Source organism: Fistularia commersonii, chromosome 14, assembly GCF_037954325.1.
Source record: "Fistularia commersonii isolate RoL2024-O1a breed Wild chromosome 14, RoL_Fcom_v1.0, whole genome shotgun sequence".
Taxonomy (NCBI): domain Eukaryota; kingdom Metazoa; phylum Chordata; class Actinopteri; order Syngnathiformes; family Fistulariidae; genus Fistularia; species Fistularia commersonii.
The window spans coordinates 5,686,179-5,710,444 of record NC_141297.1 but is presented as its reverse complement, the minus strand read 5'-3'; the positions used below and the strand labels follow the sequence as shown (position 1 = coordinate 5,710,444).

Genomic DNA, 24,266 nt, shown 5'->3' with positions numbered 1-24,266 from the left:
ATGCTTTTCTCCGATTATTTAATTTCTACTGGCCCAAACATAGCAGTCCGATTACAGCAGAATGAACTATTTGAGGGGTCCGACCCTCGAGGGGCTGCTGGTGGAGTTGCAGTCCACGTGATGGGATCTCTTCACTTTGCTTCACCATCAAGAGGTCCTTCCGAAAGTTTCCACTTTTATCTCGTAATAACAACGTCATACATCATGATAACGACTTAACAGCTACCGATATCCACGACTACGTTGTCAACTCGGTCAGGCTACATACTATTAGCACAACAAGGATGAAACCAAGCAACGACACCAAAAAAAAAAAAAAAAAAACAAGAATTGGTCCTGAGTGACTCTCGAGGAACTCCTTGCATACTTTGCAACCGATTGGATGGTAGTGATAGGATGCAACCGCTGTTGCTGAACTGACTTCGTGCTGTTTCTTACAAGGAGGCCCCCAAAATCGGGACATTCCAAAAGTGAAAATAAAACACCTGACAGTTAAAATACCGGGGTTGCAGGCAATCAGCATTTTACAAATTTAAAGAAATGAAAACACCATGTAAACTGGTCCAGGTCCTCATAAAATGTGAATGAATACTTGATCCCGTTTCTAATAAGTGATGTCGCCGCCGATTTTTGCCGCTCATTCCAGAGAATGCAGGATTTGCATTGTTTTTTTTTCTTCATACAGCCTTTGGTATGTAAAGAAGTAGAGCGAATAAATACATTTTCAGCCTGGATAGATATTTATACCGTAGCGGGTGGAAATAACAATGTCATTCACTTTCAAATAAATATAAATAACTTGTTGTGCACAAGAAGCGGCCCTCTACTGAGATATGCTGAATGTGCTGGCGTCATCGTCCGTGAAGTCTGACCTCTTAGCGGTTTGTTGGCCGCACACGTCTTCCTGCTCCGTGAGCTGATCGTTGCTCTCGTGGGACGAGTCCTTCGTCACGTTGTAATACACGGGCACGCTGTACTCGGCCGCCTTCTCTCGCCGCCGGCAGCCGCACTTGCAGAGCTTCTTGAACGCGACGCGGAACTTCTGGGACATGAGGTTGTAGATGATGGGGTTGATGGCGCTGTTGGTGTAGATGCACATCCTGCAGAAGAGCAAGAACCACGTGCCGTGGTAAGGCGGGTCGATGAGGGAGTTGACCACCACCAGCGTTCGGTAAGGCATCCACAGCAAGGCGAAGAGGACGACCACCACCGCCAGCATCTTTGTGATCTAGCACAGTGCAGAGGAGGGGATATATGCAAAGTATTAGAGCATTAACATTATTGTTGCTTATTTTTGGAGAGTTGTTTTTAGCCGTCCTTCGACAATGGGATGTTTATGTGAAAAGTGACTTTTTGGGAATCACGGCCATTTCTCACCAGTTCTGTTCGTTTTGTCACAAGACAACAGTTGACCAGTGAAAACAGGGGTTTTTAAAAATGGCGCCGTGCGGTCCATAAGAAATATCTGGTAAAGGGCGCAGCTTATGAATTCCACCAAGCACTTACTTCAGGTGAGTTCCTTTGGAACCGTAAAAAGACCCCACCTCGGAGTAGGAGCTAAAGTGGTTCTACGAACTGGAGTCCGTGGTTCCCCGGTTCTTGTGCCGTCCCAATGGACAAAAACAGTACTGAGAATGTTCGCGGAACTATAAAAAGTTACTACAGTCCGAAAGAGACTATTGTTTGACCAATATGTAAAATACAGATGCTGTTCACGTATGAAGTAATGGCCTCCATACTTCCTTCATTTAATCCCTTTCATTTTGGTTTCGTGTTTGTTATCAACCCCCTGACTGTACCTGTTTCCTGGCACTGACCGCCCCCTTGCTGGGCTTGTTGGTGCTGCTGGAGTGACCTTGGTGGACGGATCCTCTGTCGCTCAGGTGTGAGGGCAGAGGGCTCATGAACAAGATCCTGGCGATGAGGCCGTACAGCACCGTCGCCACGATGAGAGGGATGACGTAGAATAAAGTGAAGTCCAGGAAATAGACGGGCATGTAGAGGCTTCTGGAGACGCGGTAGCCACAGGTCACCACCACTCCATTGGTGTAGACTGTCTCATCGGTGTCCACCAAAAAGAACCACATGATGCAGTAGAGGGACGTGAAGATCCAGACGCCGGCTATGATCCTCTTGGCTCGGGAAACAGTGCAGATGAACTGGGCCTTTATCGAGTGGCAAATGGCGATGTACCGCTCAATGGTGAACGCCGTGATGGAGCAGGAAGACACGTTGATGCCCAAGTACTGCAGATAAGTGATGCACAAGCATCCCGTGTAGCCGTATATCCAAAAGGCCACCACGTCCGAGATGTTCGGCAGCCCGGCGGCCAGGAGCACGATGAGGTCCGCCACCGCCAGGCTCACCAGGTAGCAGTTGGTCGGGGTCACCATGTGTTTGGTACGAAGTACAACCAGCACCACCATGATGTTCCCGGCGATCCCGACGCCACAGATGAGCATCGTCAAGAATATGGTCACGACTTGCTCTTCCAGGGGCTTAAGGGGCATCTGAGTCAGATTCAACACCCGGGCGGCGTCCTGAAAGAGGGCCGTGTCGTTCTCCATCGCTTCTAAGTCTGATGAAGTTTCAGCCGGTCTTCGACGTCGCGATCTAAAGTCAAACGTGGAGGAGAAACTAACGTGAGGCGAGAAATTAAAAGCAGTTGAAAATGAGGCTTCACATGAGTCTCAGGTTAATAAAAGTGAATTACTATATAAACTGTTTACTGACATACACATATATGCACACTAAATAACCAACCAACACTGGGCCATCTGAATGACGCACTCTCAGAATGAAAAGTAAAAAAAATAAAAAAGTATGATCATTGAATTACAATATCATCCCGTTATTCTATGTGGGTCTGAATAGCTCAGCTGGTTAAAGTACATTTTGCAAATTTAACTTTAAAAAGTGTTTATTTTATTGTTTTATCACTAAATATGGGTGTTAAAATTAAAATTTGATTTTAATTGACAAATTCAGTGTTTCTCCTCAGTTCCCCATCAACTGCAATAAACACAGAGAAGGTCCAGTCGGTTCTGCAGGTTCCGTCGGAGCGACAAGATGGAAAAGGAAACTGTCAAAGCGGTTGTGGGATTTGTCATCCCCACCCTTTGGATGAAAACCCAACAACTGCACTCAAAAATTAACCCCTGGGAGAGGAAAAAACAGATATGAAATTTTATCTTAATTTTATCCTGCAGTAACATAAGACTATATAATTTTTTTGATCAGAAATAAAGAGCTTCATTAGTCCCAGAGTTCAATGGTTAATTCATTGCAACTGAAGGGTGTGACTTAATTACACTGGAAAAAAATGATTAAGATTCAGTTTAATTAAAAAAAAAAAAAAATCCAGGGGTAGAAGTAAAAGGGGAATCTTACCATCTCTCGGAAAAAAGACAAGTGGTCAGTTTGAAATGGCAGCAGCCCAGGTGCCGTAAGCCAGGGGAAAACAGATGACTGCTCCTCTCCCGCTGCCGGAGTCGTCCACATCTGCCTGCAGCTCGCTTCCCCTCCCTATTTTCCCAGCGCAACCCTCCCACCCGCTTCACACACGATGATATCACAATGTACACACACACACACTCTTCCTTGTACAGCCACCAACTTCAAAATCAATCACACCCACCTTCTCCTCCCCTCATCTGAGCTCACAATGTCATCCAGCGGGGCCACGGCGGGAACTGAAAACCCTATAATTATAAAGACAATGGCGAAGGGAGGCTGCAATTGAACACATCATGCCCAGCGGTGACTGCCTGCCGGACACAGTCGTGTAGCAGACCATTTTAACAGCCTGACGACAAAAGGCCAAATCAGCTGCTTTGGATTATTTGAAGGCGTCATACGGCCACGCTTTGGTCTCCCGAGGGACGAACAGACAAAACATCTATGGAGGGATTGTCAGGGTTCCTGTGAGGCTTTTTGGCACCTTAGGGGGAGTCGGACCCTCCGGACGAAAGTGTTTTTTTGACCGGCATGTTCCCACTGTTGCACGATCAAGCATGCCGGGAGTGTGGCTCAAAAATTGTTAAAAGGTACAGTTTCTCTGAACTTGTTGAAAAACCCATCCTGAGAGTTCAATACTTTTCAGATGTGGTGCTGAAAAACTCTGCGATCAAACAGTCGAGTGTGTCCGAGTCAGATTCTGTTACAGGTGATTCAAAGACTCAGGTGCGGAACAACAAGACACGAGCAGGACTCAGAATTTAGTAATAAATATTTAATGATAGCCAAAATACTGAATAAGGGACAAAGGCGACTAGAAAATCTAGTGAACAGACCTAGGCGGCGATACAACCTAACGTTATCAATTATCGAACGGGCTACAGACAAACAGGCGAATGAATGAACTGGCAAATTCAGTAAGGCAAGGATTCCTAATCTAAATGATCCTACGGTACTCAACTGGTGGGAAGGCAGTGAGTCAAGCGGGGGTTCCAGGCAGGCAGAGCACAGTGTGTGGCGGTGGAGTTGGATGACGGTGTAGCAGACCGGTGGAATGATCCAGGGGTTCTGACGGACAGAAGCTGAGCTGGCGAGGGGGGACTAACAAAACCAGGTAGACGCATGTGTGACGCGGTGGACGTCATTGTGGAATGTGACGTTCCAGCAATTAGACATCCGGTGTGTGCGGCTTTTAAGCTGCACAAGATGGGTGTGGGCAATCAGCTGCGCCTTGTTTGCTGATTGTCAATTGCTTCCACCTGTCTGCCTCACCGCCACACAACGTCACATGCCCACCTAGAATCAGAGAAGGGAGAGGGAGAACACAACAGACATTGCTTCTAGCGAACAGTCCCAGTGGACGTAACAGATTCTTAGTCAGAATCAGAATCAGAAGCTGAGTAAGGGTCAGAGTTCAAGACAGAATCAGAATCAGAGCTGGTGTTGGAGCCGGAGTCGGAGTCGGAGTCGGAATCGGAATCGGAATCAGATTCAGATTCAATCAGAATCAGAGTCAGAGTCAGCTCTACTGGCCAAAGCTTTTCGCACATATCAGTATAAAGGATTTGCACCTGGACTGTGATTCTAACATCAACTTGATCCAGATGAAAATTTGATACTCCTCCTAAACTTAAATATATATCTTCTATATATATCTTCTATAAAGAAACTGAAGATTTTAAGATATTAGCATTCCTCAGTTTAATGGAAACATGCAATAGCACGAGTTATTTAATTTAGAACATAGATCAAATTCTGACCAGCGGGCTAACTTTTGGCCCGTGAAGCCAAAGCAAATGACTATTATAGGTAGCCCGTTGATATTATAGCCTACAGCGCATGTACCGCTAATAATACAAATCCCAGAACGTTCAGCTGGTGTTTTGTCGTGAAAATCACAACAGGACCCATAATCGGCCTCTCTTCTGGTGACAGGAGTCATTGAGATCTATGCTAATACTGGCACTGTGCTACCCAAAACACCTCCAAAAAATGGCAAAAAGAAAGACAGAAAAAAGGTACTTTCTGGACAGGTGGGAGGCGGAATATCTGCCAATCTGAATATCTGGCTTGGACACATCAGTGAGTAGCAAACTGAGCTATAATGCATGTTTTCTTTATGCACTCTTTCTTGCTACTCCAAGACATGGGCTTGAATGGTTTCACATTCCCCCGAAGGATATGATTATTATTAGTTAGCTGGTTTATTATTGTTATCGTATTTTTATATTTACCATTAGCCTGTGGGAAAGGGTTACTGTTGAAATTTAGTTCAGGACAGCAAATAAAAAGAGGTATATCATTTTTATTGAATTTTTATTTAAGAAATGAATGACATTTATATTCATTTTGATTTAGCGTGTGTGCAACATTAAGTTATTTATAGTAAAATATTAAGCTTTGCTTATTCAACATTCAGCTCTTAAGCAAAACTTGTTTGGATGCATGTGAAAAGGATCATTATGTCTGGAGGGAGATTTTTTTTTTATAAATATCAATGTAGGCCCATGACTTTGTCCCAATTTTGACTTTTGGCCCACTGTGGGTTTGACACCCCTGATTTAGATCATTACCATTTCTACACAAAACAATATGGAAGTGAAGCTGAACGTTGTGGTGTTTGACACACCAATGGATTGAACACTTTAGGCAACATCCTCTTCTTACCCACCTCCTTCACGGTCTCGGGGGGGAGACTCCTCGATGGATCAGTGTTTTTAGCTTTCCTCCACCCCTCTCTGTGCCTTCCTCCCCAACACACACACCCCAACGTCACAGGAGGTCTTCGGCCGATCTCAGGCCACCTCGTCCTTCTCAGCAGGTGGAGGCAACGGACGGATTAATACACTGACCTGCAACAAAGTTATACAGACAAATGTTTTAAAATTATTCCTTGAACAGTAATAGAATTTCTTTCTGGTATTTATCAAATATTTTTTAACCACTGCACTGAAATACTTCCCCCTGAGGTGGTAACCAATGGTTACGGGCATCCATGCAGGGAGAAACAGCATTATTCTGCAGAAGTAGTTGCCTTTTTTACTATAAGTGCAACGTCTGCCAGTTTAAGTTGTTAATTAGTCTATGCTCAATCCCCCGCCGACACACACACACACACACGCACGCACGCACGCACGCACGCACGCACGCACACACGCACACACGCACACACACACACACACACACACAGAAACCTCCACAATGATTATAGGCTATATCATCATTGATAACATTTATAAGTATTTTTAACACCTTTTGGAATTTCCAAGTGCAGCTTTTGGTTTGTTTATCTGCCTCTTCATAAACAGGCGAGGGACGAACCGCAGCTAGATGAGGAACAGAAACTCCCCAAAAGGAACGATAGGTGGATGAGCACCATGCAAGCTCTGTTGCTGCATTGTATTTGGTGTGAACCAGAGGAAAAGGGTGGATTTTTGAAAGAGCTCAGAGCGCCAAAGGCCAGTTTTAGGAGGGTTTTAAATGCACATTTTGATAAAACATCCAAAAAAATTGATTTACCAAGCTAAAAGCAATAAAAGCTGGCCTTGACCAGGTTATTTATCAGCGGATATTGAGTCTGCAAATATAACCAAACCCAAGTTGGAACTGTTATAAGGTGAGCCATCCAGTGTGAATTCAGGTGAAGTTTTGCGTTGCGTCATCCAGGCACTTTAACGCCTCCGACTCAACGGGTCGTGCAAAGACGTTTCTGAAAGCTCGGAAAAAAATGGAGAGAATTGTCAGCAAAGGCACGGGCGATTCCTGATAGACTGGTAGATTTTTTTTGCCTGTCGACACTCGTCCTAATGAAGGGGTAACAGCTTCGCAGAGGGAGGAAGACCCCGCAGAACCGGTTTCATGCATATAATTGCCTGATTGAAATGCTGCATGCCAAGATGTCCACCTCAGAGCGTCTGCAAAAAGACAGTGACAATGTTATTTTTCACAGAATTAATGAGGTTGGTGGAGAAAGCTGCAGCTGTGCGTGTGTGTGTGGGCATCATCAGAGAATTCATCTCATCACAAAATAATTTTCTTTCCTGGACCTACGACAGTGTCATCTTCGCTCAGTATGGTTTTTTTTTTTTTTTTTTTTTTTTTTTGAGGCAACCTGTGCCACAATTCGGTCTTAAAAATAGATTCTATTAATAATCCACGAGTCAGGTCTTAAAATAGTCACCCAAAGCCTTGCGGGATTCAAAGCATTATCTCAACTGATAAAACACAAAGAAGGAGAAAAAGAAGCGATTCTTTTTTGCGACTGATTAAAATAGGCTGAAGAATTGTTAGACGTGCTCAAAAAAGCCCTCGATCTGCCAAAGCCATCTGGACCAACGGCCGTAGAGTAAAACATTTAATATGTTCCCACATAATTCTTGGACCTACTTTGCCGTTATCTGTTCTCTCCAGCCCGAAGCAGCAGAGTGACATCTACTGGTGCAGAGAAGCGAAGACAAGTGACAGAAAAAGAAAAGGAAAAAAAATCTCAAGCTGTTGCTTTTGCTCACAAAGCCATGAGTACCCTGCAAAAAAGCAAAAAGGTGGAGCAAATGAAAAAGGTTTTTTCAAATGATGCATCTTTAAAAACCAATGTTGAGACAGGGGAACCTGATGTGGGGGCGGGGGGTCATTAGTGCATTCGAATAATCATATAGACGTACAACTTTCACCCTTTCATCAAATTATAACCATTCACTCTCTAATTTACACCTCATATAGAGACAGAGCCATTCAATGTCATTCAGGCATCGTATGGAAACATACAATCATTCACTCTCTTTTAATCACCTGTCATAAAGAGACATTTCATGTATTCATGCATTCATTCTTTCACACACATCTAACTATTAACTCCCTCATCTACACCTCCTATAGACACAGAACCATTCACCCTTTCATTCACCGGTCATATAAACATACAACAAACACCCTGTCTTAGTCACATATGATTGATGTACTCCTATTCATTCATTCATTAATTCATTCAATCATTCATTCATTAACACATCAAATATAGACTTACAACCATTTACTTCCTTATCTACATGTTGTATACAGGACTGTCTCAGAAAATTAGACTATTGTGGTAAAATTCTTTATCTTCTGTAATGCAATTAAAAAAACAAAAATTACTTTTTCATGATATTCTAATATTTTGAGACAGGATTTTTGAGTTTTCTTAAGATGTAAGCCATAATCAGCAATATTAAAATAATAAAAGGCTTGCAATATTTCAGTTGCTTTGTAATGAATCCAGAATGTATGACATTTTTGTTTTTGTAATTGCATTACAGAAGATAAAGAAATTTATCACAATACTCTAATTTTCTGTGACAGTCCTGTAGATGTAGAACCATTCACTCTCTCATTCATGCATCATATGGAAACATTCAACCAGTCACACATCTGGCCAATTTCGGGTCGTCAATGAACCGATTGCACATTTTTTGGACTGCGGTAGGAACTCCGTGCGGAAAATGGAAGAGCATGGAGACTCAACACAGAAAGGACTCCTGTTGGAATTGAACCAAAGATCTTTCCGCTGCGAAACGGAAAAACTAGACTCTTTGTCACAAAAAATCAGTTTATTTCCTCTTTCTTTCTTTTTTTCACACTTGTCTCCTCTGCACTGCCCACCTCAGAAGCAACAAACTGAATATAGTATTTTATTTAAAGCTTTTAATTCTTTACAAGCTATCAATGAATTTAACTGAATAGATTTATCAAATCATCTCCCATCTGAATTTATGATTATTTAATCATATTTTTTCACTGTATTTTTTTCCCCCCTTCTCATTTGTGCTCAACTTCTCTCCAAATTTTCAGGAATTTTCTCACCAAGTTTTCTTTTTAAATACCAGAACGGATAGAGGGGCCGCTACGATCGCAGAATAATTCACGAGAAAGTAAAATGTAAAAGCAACATTTATGAATAAGAATAAAAACATATATTCAGTATATATTTGTAGAACGGTCAGATTGCGGTGCAAGACTAAAATATTTACAATTTTCTTTGAAATCTGATGCTTTGCGAGCGGCAGACCAACTGGCAAAGCATCACCCAGTAAAAAGCTGTTCACCTGCAAGCAACCTCAAGAGAAACCATCTGTTTCCTGTCCCGCTTTGCTTCTTTTTTCTTCAGCCGGTGAGCCGTCCTGCTCTCCTCCTGCTTCTTGAAAAAGGATGCGGAGATGTTCCTGCGCAGGCGGCCGGCGTAAACCTCCAGGAGCACCAGCAGGTAGCTCGCCAGCCACAGGCATCCCAGCAGGAGGTTCACTCCGAGGCTGGGGGCCGACGTCGTCGCATCGCAGAGCGACGGCTCTGGCCTGAAGCTCCACCTGTACTCCCTGTGGAAGTCTGGTAGCCGCTGCTTGACGCACGACCCGGGGATGATGCACATCACAGGGAGGAACCACTGCCCCTGTCAGGAGATGGAAGGAAATGCGAAATGCTTTGGAAACTCGAAACTGGCGAGGTGGCCGGTTTGTTGTTTTTCCAGCATTACCTTGGAAGAAACTGCGATGCTCGCCGACGTCGGAGGAAAGTCCAAGAGCCACGGGACCATGAACTGGATGACGTGATAAACAACGTAGTCCAAAGCCACGACCGCGGTGATCGCAACGAAATAAAGCGTCACCATGACCAGCGATACAAGAGAGGAGGTGCATTCCTCGCCCGATATTTTACATCTGACAGTAGCCGTTTTACCGGCGGCCTGCCTTTCGGCCTCATCGGAGACGGCGCCGTTGTCGAACTCCACCGACGTCAGGTACGATTTCAGGTATCGGGCCGATTCAAAGACGAGCAGAGCGACAAAGACGGCGGCAAGAATCCGGTTGGAGAACAGCCTGCACTCGGCCAGCAGCTTTCTGGCCTCTGAGAAGTTTATTTCCATCTGTCCGATCAACTTTGCGAACCTACTTTGGACTCCTGACACATCGACATGTGCGAAATGATCTAACTTCCTCAGGTTGGTCACGATGCTCAAGTCCTCCTTCCTCACTTTCACGGCTTCCGCCACGAGGTCCCGCTTGATGGCGTTCAAAGGTTCGGACGAGTTTAACAGCATCTTCGAAAAGCCCTCGGCGGTGCATTTCAGGAGTCGGACCACCGCCCCGATGTTCCCCGTGATGTTAGCGACGACGTTAGCCATCAGAATTACGACTGCGCCCGAGAGGACGAGTTTGCGCCCTTGTTTGGTGCAGACAGTCGGCAACGTCATGGTCAGAACGCAGCGCAAGGGGTGGCACAGGAAGGAGACCAGGAAGATGGCCACGCCGTAGAAGCAGGCCATCTGGGCGGAGGCGTCATGGCGGTATCTCAGGGTCTGGAAGAGCCAGCGGTGGAGAAGGCCACCGGTGACGGCAGCAAGCGTGAAACAGAGAGAAAGCAGGGTCCACACGTCCCTCCCTGTGGGCGAAGGCGAGGAGTAAACGTCCCACAGATGCAGCAGAACGGACTTCACTGACCTGCTGGAAGATCCAAACCTCCTAGGGAGAAACACCACAACCCGCACATAATGACTGTTTTTTCCACTAAACTGTGCAGAGAAGTGTGCTGCTACTCTCTATATTCAAATTTTAGACCATTTATGCAGGTTTTTATCCTGTTAAATCTCTGTCATCCTTTCACCTCAGTAACGGTAGATTGAAGATTATCTGCGTGCACTTTGTATTCTATAGTTTTAATGTTTGTTGTTTATCGTGCACTTTACTGTTAATGTGCTCGATTATTATTTTGTTACTCTCATGTCACTCTGGGAAAGAGTTTGATGATACAATGTGAGTGTAAATACAGGTGATTAGCTTAGCTTAGCTTAGCATATACTGCATACACAACCAAATATAGTGCACAACTGACGAATGTAAACAAAGCTGACTAGTTTCCGTGAGAAATTTGTTTTAACGCCGCAAGCGCCGGTTGTCGGGATGATGGAACGAGACTTTTGCAAAAAATTTATGGGAGATAAAGATGTAACCGCAAAACGCCGTTGGTCAAGAACGTCATAAACTGAGGACTGTCTGTGACCAAAAGTGAAGTGATACTTTTGGAGACTTCGCCAGCTTATTAGTTATTTTTATTTATTACAAGTTTGTGAGAGCATTTTAACAATATCTTGGGGGATATATTAAATAGAAATATCAGCTCAGTATCATAGTATATGAGTTTATTAAATGTAAATTTGATAAATATAACAGCCCATAACATTTAATAAACTCATATATTAAGATACTGATCTCCCCCCTAATATAGTGTTCAAATGCTCTAACAGACTTATACGAGATAAAAATAACTAACAGTTCATAATATATGACTTTATCAAATGTACATTTGTACAGTCTGTAGTTTACTCAGTTTAACCAAGGATGATAAAAGTGTATTTCCTAAATCTAAATCATGTAGAGTTTGTCTTAAATAGTGTGAATAGTGAAATAATAAAATAGTATAAAATTAAAAACTCCCAAGCAAGTACTACATGTAAAAACTAGGACTTGAGTTTTGATGTACTCAGGTACTTTCCTTCGCCTGTTCAGGGGAGAAATCTGAACAAAAGGTACGACGGCTCTTACCTGAGCGGAGAAATGACAGCCTCCGGAACTATCTTCATGCTTTCGGAGAAGTAAAGAGCTTGTGAACAAAACCGTGGATGTGTGAATTTGCGTGGAGGAAAGGGGAAATGCAGCGAACAGTCACCCTCATGTCGGCATGTGTGGTCAGAGCTACACCTTCGGCCGTGACAGAACACGGGATCATGTGTGGCGGCGTGACACGTCCGGAGGCGTCGTGAAGCGTCCATGTGTCCGGTGAGTCACCGCAGCATCTGGGTTTCGTGGCCTCAGCCCTCTCGTGGCCCTCTCACCACGGCTGCATTGGGTTTATTTCTCATGTTGCAGATGAAAATAAAAGAAGTTCTGCTTTCCGCCATAAATATATAGACATGCAACCATTCACCCTCTCATTCACGCCTCATGTAGAGACCCACAACCATTAGCCCTCTAATTCATATATAGACGTGCAATCATTCACTTCCTCATTCATGCACAATAAAGAGACATGCACCCATTCATTCACTCATTCACACATCATTTAGAGACACGCGACCATTTAACCTGTCATTCATGCATCATGTAGAGACACACAACTGTTCACGCGTCATATATCGACATAAACCCGTTCACTCTCTCATTCACAATTCTGAGCGATGCAGGTTTTCCAATGAACCGTTTGCATCCGATTGGACCGTGGAAGGAAACCCGCACCGGTATATTTTACAGAAAGCCCTCGGAATAGAACCAGGGACCTTCTTGCTGCGAGGTGGAAGTGCTAACCACCCCATCTCCTTATTTTTATTTATGCTATTGTTTTTGCTAACATTTGGGGAGTTTGGTTGGAAGATGCAATCAGAAACATAATGAATTCATGTACTAAAATAGTAATAATGAAGAATGATAATAATGATAACGATAAGAGGAAGAAGAAGAACACTGATACTAATAATAATGATAATAATAATAATAATAATAATAATAATAATAATAATGATAATAATAATATGAAATAGCACTAATACTACTGCAAGTAATACTTAATATTAGTACTACTAATATTACATTTACAGTGGCCAAAATTTAAATTCTCCCTTGTAATCTTCAAATCAGGTTTTTCAGTAATGTCACTGTGCATTTCAAAAGGAGCACACAAAAAAAGGAAGATAGAAAATAAACAAAAATAGAAACGGGTCCAAGAGTGCTTACTCATTTTCTGTATGTTCTCCATGGGTTTCCGGCAGCTGAGTGCCTGATGTCACTGTTCTGCAAGGTTTTTTCTATTTTGCGCTTTTGTATTGAAAACACTGCCAGACCTTTGGCTCAGACTTGCGCACACACTGAGTAACCCAACGCGACCCTCCACAAGTTAACCATTGTTGTCGGACACGTGACTTCAGACGGTTACCGAAACGCTGGACAAACACCGGCTGGGAATCAACACGTCTGCATGTTGGCTTAAATTGTTTTAATCTGAAAAAAAAAAAAAAAAAAAAAACTTTTTGGGGACGTAACAGCAACTAGTGACTTGAACGGGAATCAAGTATTTTACACAGTAGGATTTTTCCTCTGATATAGAAAAGATTCATATCTTCTGACGTCGCTTTGGTTACTAAGCATGTGCCATATTATTAACAAAAATAATCTCTATCGGTGATTTACATAAATGTATATATTTATATATATATGTATATATATAGAGAGAGAGATAATTTTGAAGAGCATTATTCACAGAGGTCTCTCTCAGTCTTCCAGCAGAGGTCATTGAAGCTTTGACGCAAGCAGCTCGCGGTGGAGGATTTTCCACCGCCACCCCTTTCACATATCTCTCACTTGTTTTTCTTTTCATAAAAGGGGAAGAGATTGGAAATCTGCTCTAAGCTTTCCTGTTTACAGCAAAGTCCACGGTTTGAAATGTTGCCCTCCCGCTTGAATCGATTGTTTGCAGGTTGACAGCCGAGGCTCCCGGACTCCGACTTTTGTCCGTTAAGTGATGAATCTTGAAGAAAAAGAAGAGGAAAAAAAAAACCAACCTCCGGCTTCGGCCTCTCGGCGGGGCGATCAGAGGGTGGCGTTGCTCGTCTGGACGGGCGAGAGCTGCATGTCAAGGCCGGAGTTATTGACCGGACGAGCCCATTCGGGATACGTGTTCAGGTCGAACATGCTCATCCCCCACGTGTTCATCGCCAAGGCGACCGACAGAACCCCGAGGATGTTCATGACGAAGCCGGTTTTCACCTGAGGAGACGCGGATTCAGAGGCGTGAAGCCGGGCCGCGGGGAAACGACACCCGCAGAATCGTAGCATCTCACCATATCTTTGACCATCAGGTGTCCCGAGGCGAAGGCGATGGAGTTTGGAGGCGTGGACACCGGCAGCATGAAGGCGTAGGAGCATCCTGTCGTGGCGGGTATCATGAAGTACAGAGGGTTCACGGACACGTGGATGGCCTGGCATGGACATCGAGACGAGAGAGAGTACACATCTTCAACATGTTGTCACAATGAGACCTACTGTGGAGCTCGACTGACATGATGAAATGATGAGGCCAGTTCCGCAAGACGGGTGATGTGATCACCGGCACAAAATTTGCTTGCACATTTAATAAAAATCAATCAATCGATCAGTCTAGGGCGGCACAGCACGAAGGATCCTGGCTCGATTCCGACCTTTCTGTGTGAGGTTTGCGTGTTTTCTGCGTGGGTTTCCTTCCACAGTCCAAAAACATGCAGCGGGTAAATTGGGAAAAATGACGCGATTGAATGAGTGAATTGTTGTCTGTCTGTTTATGTGGCCCCACGATTAACCGGCGACCAGTCCTGGGTGAACCCCGCCTCTTGCCCAACAGCTGGGATGGGCTCCCCCATCCCCAGCAACCGTGAGAGCAGGACAAGCGGCAGAATATGGATGGATAAATAAATCTGCAAACATTGGTTTTACATTTGGTGTAAGTCTAGGCCATTCTGCACGGAGCTTTCGTAACATTTCATAATCTACCGTGTACACAAAATAGTTCTTGTTGTTATGTGTTCTTCCACAGCGGCTTAAAGCAGGAGATCGTTGGCTCTTGTTATTTGGATCTCGTTCTCGAGCTCTGGCTTTAGAAGCACAGGTTTTATTCCTCTTCCGGTTTATGTGCAAGCCAACTGCAATGTATGCGCGCGCTTTGCAGTACGTTTGATTTAATTCACCTCAAATAAAAAAAAAAAAAACAGTGAAAAGCGGAAGCTATATAAAAGTATTCAGCACTTTCCATGACTGTGAATGATGGACTGAGTGGTCTCTAAATGCGGCCCTGTGATCGACAGGAGACCTCTATCCCGATTTCTTCCAATGCGCGTGTAAACTCTGCCGCCGGCGTGCGATCGGCTGCTTCCTCATCCCGTCAGCTGAGCTGGTTAGCCCTTGTTTGGGTGGCGGTGAGTCGTTTTGAAGGCTCAGGATGACCGGAGAGCTTTCTATACATCCTGTAAACAATTCCCCTGGATGGTAATGATTGCTAACAACGGCAGTTAATGTCCAACGGGCCGCAAACAGAGCAGCATCTGTTGCAAGAGTTTAACAAGCTCACTAATCCTTTTCAACATAAAGGGGAGGTCAGAGGCAAACTGTGTTCCCTGGTGCACTTCATTGATTTTCACTGCCGCGCCTCGCAAAAAAGGCTTTTAAGTTTGTTACGGCTCTATTATCGCCGACGCACAGAATTAAACCCCACGTCGTGACCGGTCTTGTTCACAAATGTGCAAAACTGCAAAGGGAATGTTTCTGGACTTGTTAAATTATGTATTTTTCTGTTAAACATTTTCACCAATAGGGGAAAGAAGGATTGTGGGTCAAAGTGAGAAAGAAAACAAAAGAAAACTTCCATTTTATGGGGTCGATCTTTGCGGCATTTAACCGACAAAGACGCAGCCTGTTGGTTAGACTTCACTGCGTGTTTCCTCCCCCCGTGGGATTGGTTGTTGTTAATTTGCGATTTAGACTTAACATTATAGTACATTACATTACAGTCATTTGGTAGATGCTTTAATCAAAAGCGACTTACAAGACGTGCAATTCAGTCACCGAAGATTCGAAGTACCAGTAGTTGGGAGTCAGAAATGACCTCTCTTACCAAATAGCCATCTCGAAGCCATATACATACATACATACATTCCTTTCTTTTTTTTTTTTTTTTTTTTTACAATTCACGGCTATTTATTTATTTATTTATTTATTTATTTATTTATTTATTTATATGTTTATTTATGTATTTATTTGTTATTTACTTCTATATTTACTACTTCACTAGCCTGCTTTTAGCCTGTTGCAGAGACATATGACCAGTCACTCTTTCATTCACATGCTATAAAGAGACGTACCAATGCTTGCTGTTTGTAACCTGAACGCAAATATCAATATATGGACCCAAGCATGATGTTTTGGATTTTCATAGGGAAGAGAAATTAGTTTTGAGGTGATCCTGCAGACAGTCAAAGGTAAACATGTCCACAAATGCAGTTTGAAAGTGAAATTTAATTAACCCTGGTCTTACCAGCTCCGCGATGACGGGCAGGAATATAATGATGGTCGCCGTGTTGCTGGCGAACTCAGTGAAACACGCCAGGAAGGCAGTGATCAGCATCACAGCTGCGGCGGGAGGGACCTGGGCCAAAGGCTGGAGGTGACCGCCGATCCAGGAGGCCAGTCCAGATTCCTGCCAAACACCACAAGACCAGGGTCAAAGGATGAAAGATGAAATCACAACACGAGCGACCGAGCGAAGAGCAACAACCCCGGGCTGAAGCGGACCGGAGCGGCAGAGACGCCCTGGATTCTAAGATCTCCGCACAATTTAACAGCCGACCCTGCAAGCAAACAAATTGCAAAAAAATGACCTCGCAGGCTTTGGCCATGGCGAAGCCGCCTCCCAGCAGCAGAATGATGTTCCAGGGAACGGAGTCTTGGGCTTTTTTCCATGACAGGAGTGGGACGTATGGAGTATTGGAAGCTGAAGAAGAGAAAATACATAACTCAGCACGCAGGAAGCTATCATGTTTAAAGTGATTGAAAATATGAGGCAATGTAAATATAATTAAAAAAAATAGTAATAAACTATTCGCTAGATGTGCCCTTTTTTTCGCCGTTGGCTGAACTCCACACAAAAAAAAAATAACATGAGAATATATAGCTTTCAATATCTCAAGTACACGCATATATTGGAAATACGCCACCTAGTGGTAAACTAATACTGATTCCTGTGCAATTGATGATTTATCAATTGATTAATAGAGAAAAAAATCCATCCAAATTTGCCTTTATCTGATGCTTGCTATTGAATATTTTTTTCAAATTAAGTTTCTCCAATGTTTTGCTTATTGGCTTTTTGGATGGTTCAAAAATGTAAAGGAAAATGTTTAGTTTACATTAAGGCGCCCCCTACTGGTCAAAATTCACATTGCGCAACGTTCAACTCAATGCAATTAGTTGGAGAAAATTATAATAACTTGTTTTACTATTAATATACAATATAAATAATAATTGTTGTTAGTTATTATTATTATTATTATTATTATAGTTCCCTGTGTTTCAAAGTGCTTTTTGCTCCAAAAATGACTTCACCGACATTTAAAGGAACAAATGAACCCCGTTATTTGCTTTTTCAATGCTTGCTTCCACTGTTTTATTTGACCAGCTGAACATAATATACACAAGCTCACACACGTGTCTCTGACACACACCCACACACACACACAAGATGTGTGCATACAGTTGTGAACACACATACACACACACACACCCACACACACACACACACACACACACACACGCACACACACACATTCGCGCAGAGCACAGAAAACCACCAAAGTGGGGCAACAAAGCTTCGGGAGATTATTCTAATCACAGAAACAGTGAAACTATGGTTTCAACCCCAGACGGAAATGTACTCAGCCTCGATAATCTACATTATTAACATTCCTCAGCTTAGTTCCAGAACCTTGCAAGAGTTGCACTTAATCTTTGAAAGTTTCACAAAGACTTGACTGTCAATATTAACTTTTGACTTACCCAGCACGCTTATTTGATATACAAATACATATATATCATTGCCTTCTTGAAATAATTGCCTAGTCATGTTTTGACTATTTTTTTTTTTCCTTATTCAACACATGGCTCAGTTTTTTTTCATGTTTCAGAAAAACTTAAGGCAATTGTTTGAAGAAGGTAACAATATATATGCACATTTATATATATTCTAATTCAGTGTTACTTGTGTAGATCGATAGACAAAATTGCGAATCGGGCGTTTGTTGAGCGTTCACTGACCTTGAGGGTCGAACCACCAGCGAAGGGAGGGTTTCTGCGATGGGAAGAAAAACAGTATGGACACGATGATCACCCCGGTGACGGCGTCTGAGACGTATCTTCAGGAAGGGGGGGAGACGAGATTGCACAAAACGCTCAGTAAGTTGTCGTTTGGAGAAAGTACGTCGAGTTCTTACGAAGCGCGGATCCCTTACCCTTTTTTAAAAGCCACAGACCAGCCGGTGACAAATTTAGGATCCCTGGTGAAGAGGAGGACGGCAAACAGGATGAAGAAAAAAGAGATGGCTCCCTCCGCGAAACTGCAAAGCGGCCAGAGAGCGGATGTTACTCGAACATTCTGTTCGCAGGCACACGTTAATTCACGCACCGTTGCATGAGTTTCGAAGACATACACGAGTCCTCACTTTAAGGGCCCTAGTTTTCTGTAGTCCTCCTCAATGAGGGCCCGGGCTCGGGCCTCCGCCTGGGCTCGGTGGTCGTGTCTCTTGAAGCACAAGCTGCAGGAAGAAACGGGAGACGGTGAAACGGACATGGTGCGGCGAGATGCTTTTAGTGCTTCTATTTGTGCCAGGTTAGCACAAAGACTGGCAACTTGACGTCGGCGTAACTGAATAATTGCCTGAACTGCTTTCCTGAAAAAGCCGTTGGTTGCACACCAATACCGCACAGACAAAAATTAGAAAATGTAAATAAGCACTGTGGCGTCCTCACATTTGCATTATTTTTCACAAATCCATCTGTACAATGTGTGTACAGATTTACCAGTGAATCACTGGTAAATTATTGACATAAAAAAAAAAAACATGTACATACTTTTTAGTTATGCATTAAATCCGCACCTGCTGCTTTTTGCACCACTGGTTGGATCAGACCTGGGCATTTTGCGGACCGTTTTGCTTTTTTATCCGGCCCACCAAACTATTTTCGTTGAATATTTTCAATCAATTTTGAATTTAGAAATGTTTTCCCTTTTGTTTAATTTTGTATGGATGATTACATAGCAAACAATGTCAATACATTTATATGATCATTAATGACTTTAAAGTTAAAATAAAATGCCAAAAAATGTAAATATTTAAATTGCAATTTTCATTTTGTTCAATTTACATGAAACGTAGTTGGCCCGCGCTTAAAAATTAAATAAGAAAAGCCAAAATAATTGCCCACCACTGGTTAGATACTACACTGCATCACCCTGCGCTGTACCTGCACATGTGTCATGATAATAAAAATGAATCAAATCTAATCAAATTATTTTGATGCAATTAATGCATGCCATGTAGTCTGTTGTTACCTTTTAGCTTATAATTTTACATTATTATTTAATAATGTGGTGAATGACTGAGCGTTTGAGTATTGCTAGCCGTGGTCGTCCATGTAGGCGAAGCAGGTATGACAACACGACGCGCTAACAGAGGTAGCGGGAAGGGATTTCTCAACCGACACACGCATTCCAGTAAAAATGCACGGTTCACACGGGAATATACCGCGTGTTCAGTCCCCCGTAGAGGTAGGCGATCCATATCCAGCTCAAGAAGAGGAAGAGGAGCATGAGCGGGAAGGCAAAGGCGAACCAAGAGCCAAAATTGATGAGGTCGCAATCTGGAAAATAGCTGCCAAGCACAGAGGCGACCGTCAACGAAACAGATCGTTTTGCATCCTCCTGATTTGCAGAAAGCGCGGCTGACCTTTTGAGCTGTCCGATCAGGATGAGGTTGGGCGCCGTGCCCGTCAGCGTGGCCGTCCCACCGATACTGGCGGCGTAAGGGATACATATCAAGAATCCTTTCCAGACCTTCAGCTGATACTGAGCCTCGGCCTGTCTCTCCTCCACCGTCCTCGTGTCGCTCGGCTCCGTCCCCTCCGCCCTTTTTCGAGTTTTGAGAGACGTACAATTGCTTCAAATGAACAGGGGGATTATTACACACTGTTTGGAGGGAGATGTCCCAACCTGCTCAGTTATGGTGCTCAATGTTACATGGAAAACTGCTGTTAGCTGTTAGCTTAGCTTAGCATAATCGATAGGTATTCTGATTGGGGTGCGCAGTGCGAAAACGCAACCGCCCATCTCACCTGTCTATGGACAGTATTTGCTTTTCCGAGGGCATCGACGGCAGTGAATGCAGCTTGGTCGACTGACCTGGAATAAAGATTTCATGACAGATTCATTTTATTAACAACAACAACAACAACAACAAAAAAACAATAATTCAATTTGAGGATTTGGACCGCCAAATGTTTACAAATTTCATGGGTGACATCGGGTGGATCCGGCGATATCAATCGCTTACTACTTGAATACTTGGCTACTGTCTGCGGGGGCTTTAAAAAAATGTGCAAAGTTCACCTGTTGGATTACACATTAAGGAATCGCTCGCGCACAGTCAATCAACAACAATTGACCGGAATAAACTGTTGTTCTTGTCCTGTTTTATCAAAAAATCCCTTCAAAATTAATCCGAAACCCGCTCAGATCAAGTCTGATAAGGGAGCGAAAATGGGAAATTGGGATTTGGCCTCAACCGTATGATTCGCGTTCACCTTGGATTACGTCCGATGGAGGTTTTGAGGGTCATGCCAAGATGAAACCTCCTGTCCTGGCGTTACTGATCTAGATATTGAGTGATGTATTACGGCCCGCAAAGGGCTCCAGTCAACATTAACGTTGCGAGGCACATGAGGTCGCAGACTCCAGCGAATGAACATGAATATCACCTATTCCAAGTAGTCTTTTTTTTCTGTTTGATTGACGGCTGTCGATAGGCTTTGAGTTCAACTCATATATTTTCACAGGATGAACTTCACATGTTTTTTTTACACTCTCCCCTCCGTGTATTACAGTTTTTCTGTCTCTGCCCGAGTCCTTGCCCTGCAGATGGAAGAGATACCGTATGCTCTGTTTACTGGAGTTCTTGTGCTGAAGCGAGTCGAGGGAGCGTATCTAGACACAACCAATAACCCGGCTCGATGGGCCAAAGAGACTCCGCGAACGGCCTGAGCGCAAAGCGCAAAGACGCGTGGAGATCCGACCCACCATTGATGTCCATGTCGCAATCCTCTATGGACTTGCACTTTTGCTTCAGCGTCTCCAGATCTCCGAACAGGCTCTCCAGGATGGCGTTGGCGATCGGGAGCATCATGGCGGTTGTGGCCGTGTTGCTGAGCCACATGGACAGGAAGGAGGAGGTCATCATCATCCCCAGTATGAGCCTGGGGAGACAATGCTAATTGGTTAATAAATTCTAATGCATCTTCATTTACTGATTTTATATTCATCATTTATTTTTTGTTATCCTTCTCTGAACATCATCTCTGTTTTTCCCCCGACAAATAAAACAGGATATTACAGCAGAGCGTGAATCTAATTTCGCATCTGCCGGTGGGATCCGGGAGCAGACTCGATTCAGAGTCATTTACAGCCGCATGGGACTGCGGCTACCTAAAGTAGTGGTTTCAGTGCCGGTGATTACGGAGGAAAGTGTAGTAACATAGTAATAACCCTGTAGTAACATAGTAATAACCCTGTAGTAACATAGCAATAACTCCTCCAATGAAACGTCTGAAAAGTGATTTTCCCTGCCGGGGCTGTGTTCACCTTTCCCCTCCACGGCGGCGCAATCACAAAACAATCTGCTGTTCGCAAGCGCCCACACATGATGAATCGCTTTCAGGAAAGAGATGCACTTGCGGATTTGTTTAGCAGTGACACTAATCTGCTGCGTTATAACTGATTAAAGCAGATCAATAACAACGAATCTCACCAGGCCGGTTTTACGCCGACGATGGTGAGGACCTTCAGGGCTATCCTGCGATGGAGACCCCACTCCTCGATGGACGACGCCATCACAAGACCACTCAGGAAGAGGAAGTTGGTTTCAAGGAAGTACTGGGGGCAGAGTTTTTTGGATGGGAGAATTCCCATGGTTGGGAAGAGGCAGACGGGAAGCATGGCGGTGACGGCCAGGGGAAGGGCCTCGGTGCACCAGAACATCGCCATGAGCACCACCACATAGAGACATTTTCCCTCCTGGAATGAAAAAGTTTTTTATTTCAAGGGAGAGGGGTCACACTTAGCTGTCATTGGACGAGAAGCTGGCTTCACCACAGAAAGAAACAGTAATGTGCAGTGAGGTTCATGGCTGGTGAGGCACTGACTTCATCACAATCAGATTTACAAGCATATGAACCCTACAGAGTAGCTTATTCACCATTTGATTGGCAGCAGCTAGCGGGCACGAGCGCCCCCTATGACGAGGCAAGAGAACTGCTTGCCTCACCAAGTGGCTTTTCACAGCTATGATCACTCAATGATCATCACTCTTTTTTTTTTGATCACTCAGCTCAAGAAACTAGTAACACACATAAAGTTGTTGACAAAAAAACGCTGTACGTTGGAAATGTAGCTCATATAGCAAAAGTTTTAACATTTTAATAGCGACGTACAGAGAGAAAGCGTGCCAGCAGTCATCTCCGCTGTCAATCTACATTGAGGCTCAACAGTCCGCTGCCTCACCGTGCGTCTCTTTTTTGAACAGTAAATGTGAAAATCCAGTGACTTTGAATAAAAAACAGTCTAAAACTGGTGAAGTTAAATGAAATATATGTTTATAGTGCAAATCACTGATAAAAACTACCATTCAATTCTTATTTTCATTTTACATTTTTTTCTTTCCAAGGTTGTCAAGTGAGGCACAGCCTCTCCTGCCTCCCCTCTTTCATTCACATATCTGGGCAAATTGTTCATTAATAATGACGCTTGGACTTGATTTATTATGAAAAAAAAACAAACTCAAAAATAAGCGTAAATAAGCTTAAATACTCAATACTGATGTTGACGACACCCTGAGATTAATTTCCAACACTGATTCCGTGTGTCTGCGTAATGATTTTGGCCCCTACATATAAATTGGATTTGGATGAAGACACAGTTTTTTTTTTCCAAAACAAAACCGTGATGATTTCAGTGGGCGTGTTTGTTGGGAGGGTGGAGGAGGCGAGGAGCGCTCTGCGGTGACTTTGCGATATTGATTACCTCCTCGTATCACATGCATGCAAAAAAAAATTAACTTTGGCCTGTTAATCCCCTCCAAAAAAAACCCTATTTAGCCCAGAAAAATCCAATTTAACGGCGCAACTCTGCGATCGGCCAGGTCTGAGGCTCCCCGGTGGATTTTAGCTGAGGAGCCCGCACGCTGCACGGTGCAAAAAGGGCAACATAACCAATAATTCCAGTTTGATCATTTTTGTTTATTGGACGTTGGTAACACGCTGTTTAAATAATCCCTCAAGCCGTCCAATCGGGTAACAGATTTAAAAAACAAACGTCAGAAAACACCCTTGAGTGTAAATCGAATCTGAGTTTACCGGTGAATAGAAGCGGTCAAATCGAATCGTACATTTATTCGTCGCTATTAAAACGAGGAGGGTGGGGGTGGGGGGGCGAACCACGTGGTGCGAAAAAAGACCAAAAAAACAAACAAACGGGGGGGACTCACCTTTTCTGGAAGGGTAAAAAGTAAAGGCAGGAACAGCAACGGGGTGAGGAGCAGAACCAGCTGCTTGTGGACGCACCACAGCTTCTTGGTCAGGACTGATAGTTTCATGTCCGGAGGCCGGTTAGTTTGCCGGGACCAAGGGGGGGAAAAAAAAAGAGCTCCGCGCCGGCCGAGAGGAACCTGCCAGGCAGCACCTTAAAGTCCAGGGGACGGCGGGGGGAAGATTAACTACGGGTTCGACTGCAGGTTAACTACTCATACAGTGGTGTCAAATAGTTAAGCCGAGTTGTCGGGCTTTCCCAGCTGGCCTCTCCCACAAGGACAAGAGGACTGGAGCATCTTTGGAGGGGGTGGTGGGGCTTGGATTGACACACACACACACGCACACGCACACACACACACGCTTGCACAGATGTCTCAACTTTTTAAGTCTAGATAACTCACTCAGCATCCTTCTTTT

The 24,266-nt window shown here is 43.8% G+C and overlaps 3 protein-coding genes across 4 annotated transcripts; all 3 read right to left on the bottom strand.

The window, feature by feature from the left end:
* Positions 1 to 767: 767 nt before the first annotated feature.
* On the bottom strand, positions 768 to 2,567 carry LOC147227061 (thyrotropin-releasing hormone receptor-like). Its single transcript, XM_086159424.1, has 2 exons — positions 1,800 to 2,567; positions 768 to 1,228 (listed from the first exon to the last, which is right to left on the bottom strand). Exons 1-2 carry the CDS (start codon positions 2,565 to 2,567, stop codon positions 824 to 826), a joined length of 1,173 nt encoding a protein of 390 aa, XP_086015550.1. The 3' UTR covers positions 768 to 823.
* Positions 2,568 to 9,264: 6,697 nt separating this feature from the next.
* ocstamp (osteoclast stimulatory transmembrane protein) lies at positions 9,265 to 12,144 on the bottom strand. The gene is made up of 3 exons (XM_086159754.1): positions 12,027 to 12,144; positions 9,962 to 10,946; positions 9,265 to 9,877 (listed from the first exon to the last, which is right to left on the bottom strand). The coding sequence occupies exons 1-3, from the start codon at positions 12,062 to 12,064 to the stop codon at positions 9,533 to 9,535; spliced, it is 1,368 nt and encodes a 455-aa protein (XP_086015880.1). The 5' UTR covers positions 12,065 to 12,144; the 3' UTR covers positions 9,265 to 9,532.
* A 1,391-nt stretch (positions 12,145 to 13,535) lies between these two features.
* On the bottom strand, positions 13,536 to 24,084 carry slc13a3 (solute carrier family 13 member 3). Of its 2 annotated transcripts, none has more exons than XM_086159378.1 (13): positions 23,807 to 24,084; positions 22,073 to 22,338; positions 21,346 to 21,521; positions 20,385 to 20,451; positions 20,000 to 20,209; positions 19,799 to 19,924; positions 18,716 to 18,808; positions 18,506 to 18,610; positions 18,312 to 18,409; positions 16,880 to 16,992; positions 16,537 to 16,698; positions 14,315 to 14,452; positions 13,536 to 14,240 (listed from the first exon to the last, which is right to left on the bottom strand). In XM_086159378.1, exons 1-13 carry the CDS (start codon positions 23,912 to 23,914, stop codon positions 14,064 to 14,066), a joined length of 1,839 nt encoding a protein of 612 aa, XP_086015504.1. In that variant the 5' UTR covers positions 23,915 to 24,084; the 3' UTR covers positions 13,536 to 14,063. The 2 variants fall into 2 exon arrangements, with proteins under 2 accessions (XP_086015504.1, XP_086015505.1); XM_086159379.1 differs by having other exon boundaries at positions 20,000 to 20,179.
* Positions 24,085 to 24,266: the final 182 nt, after the last annotated feature.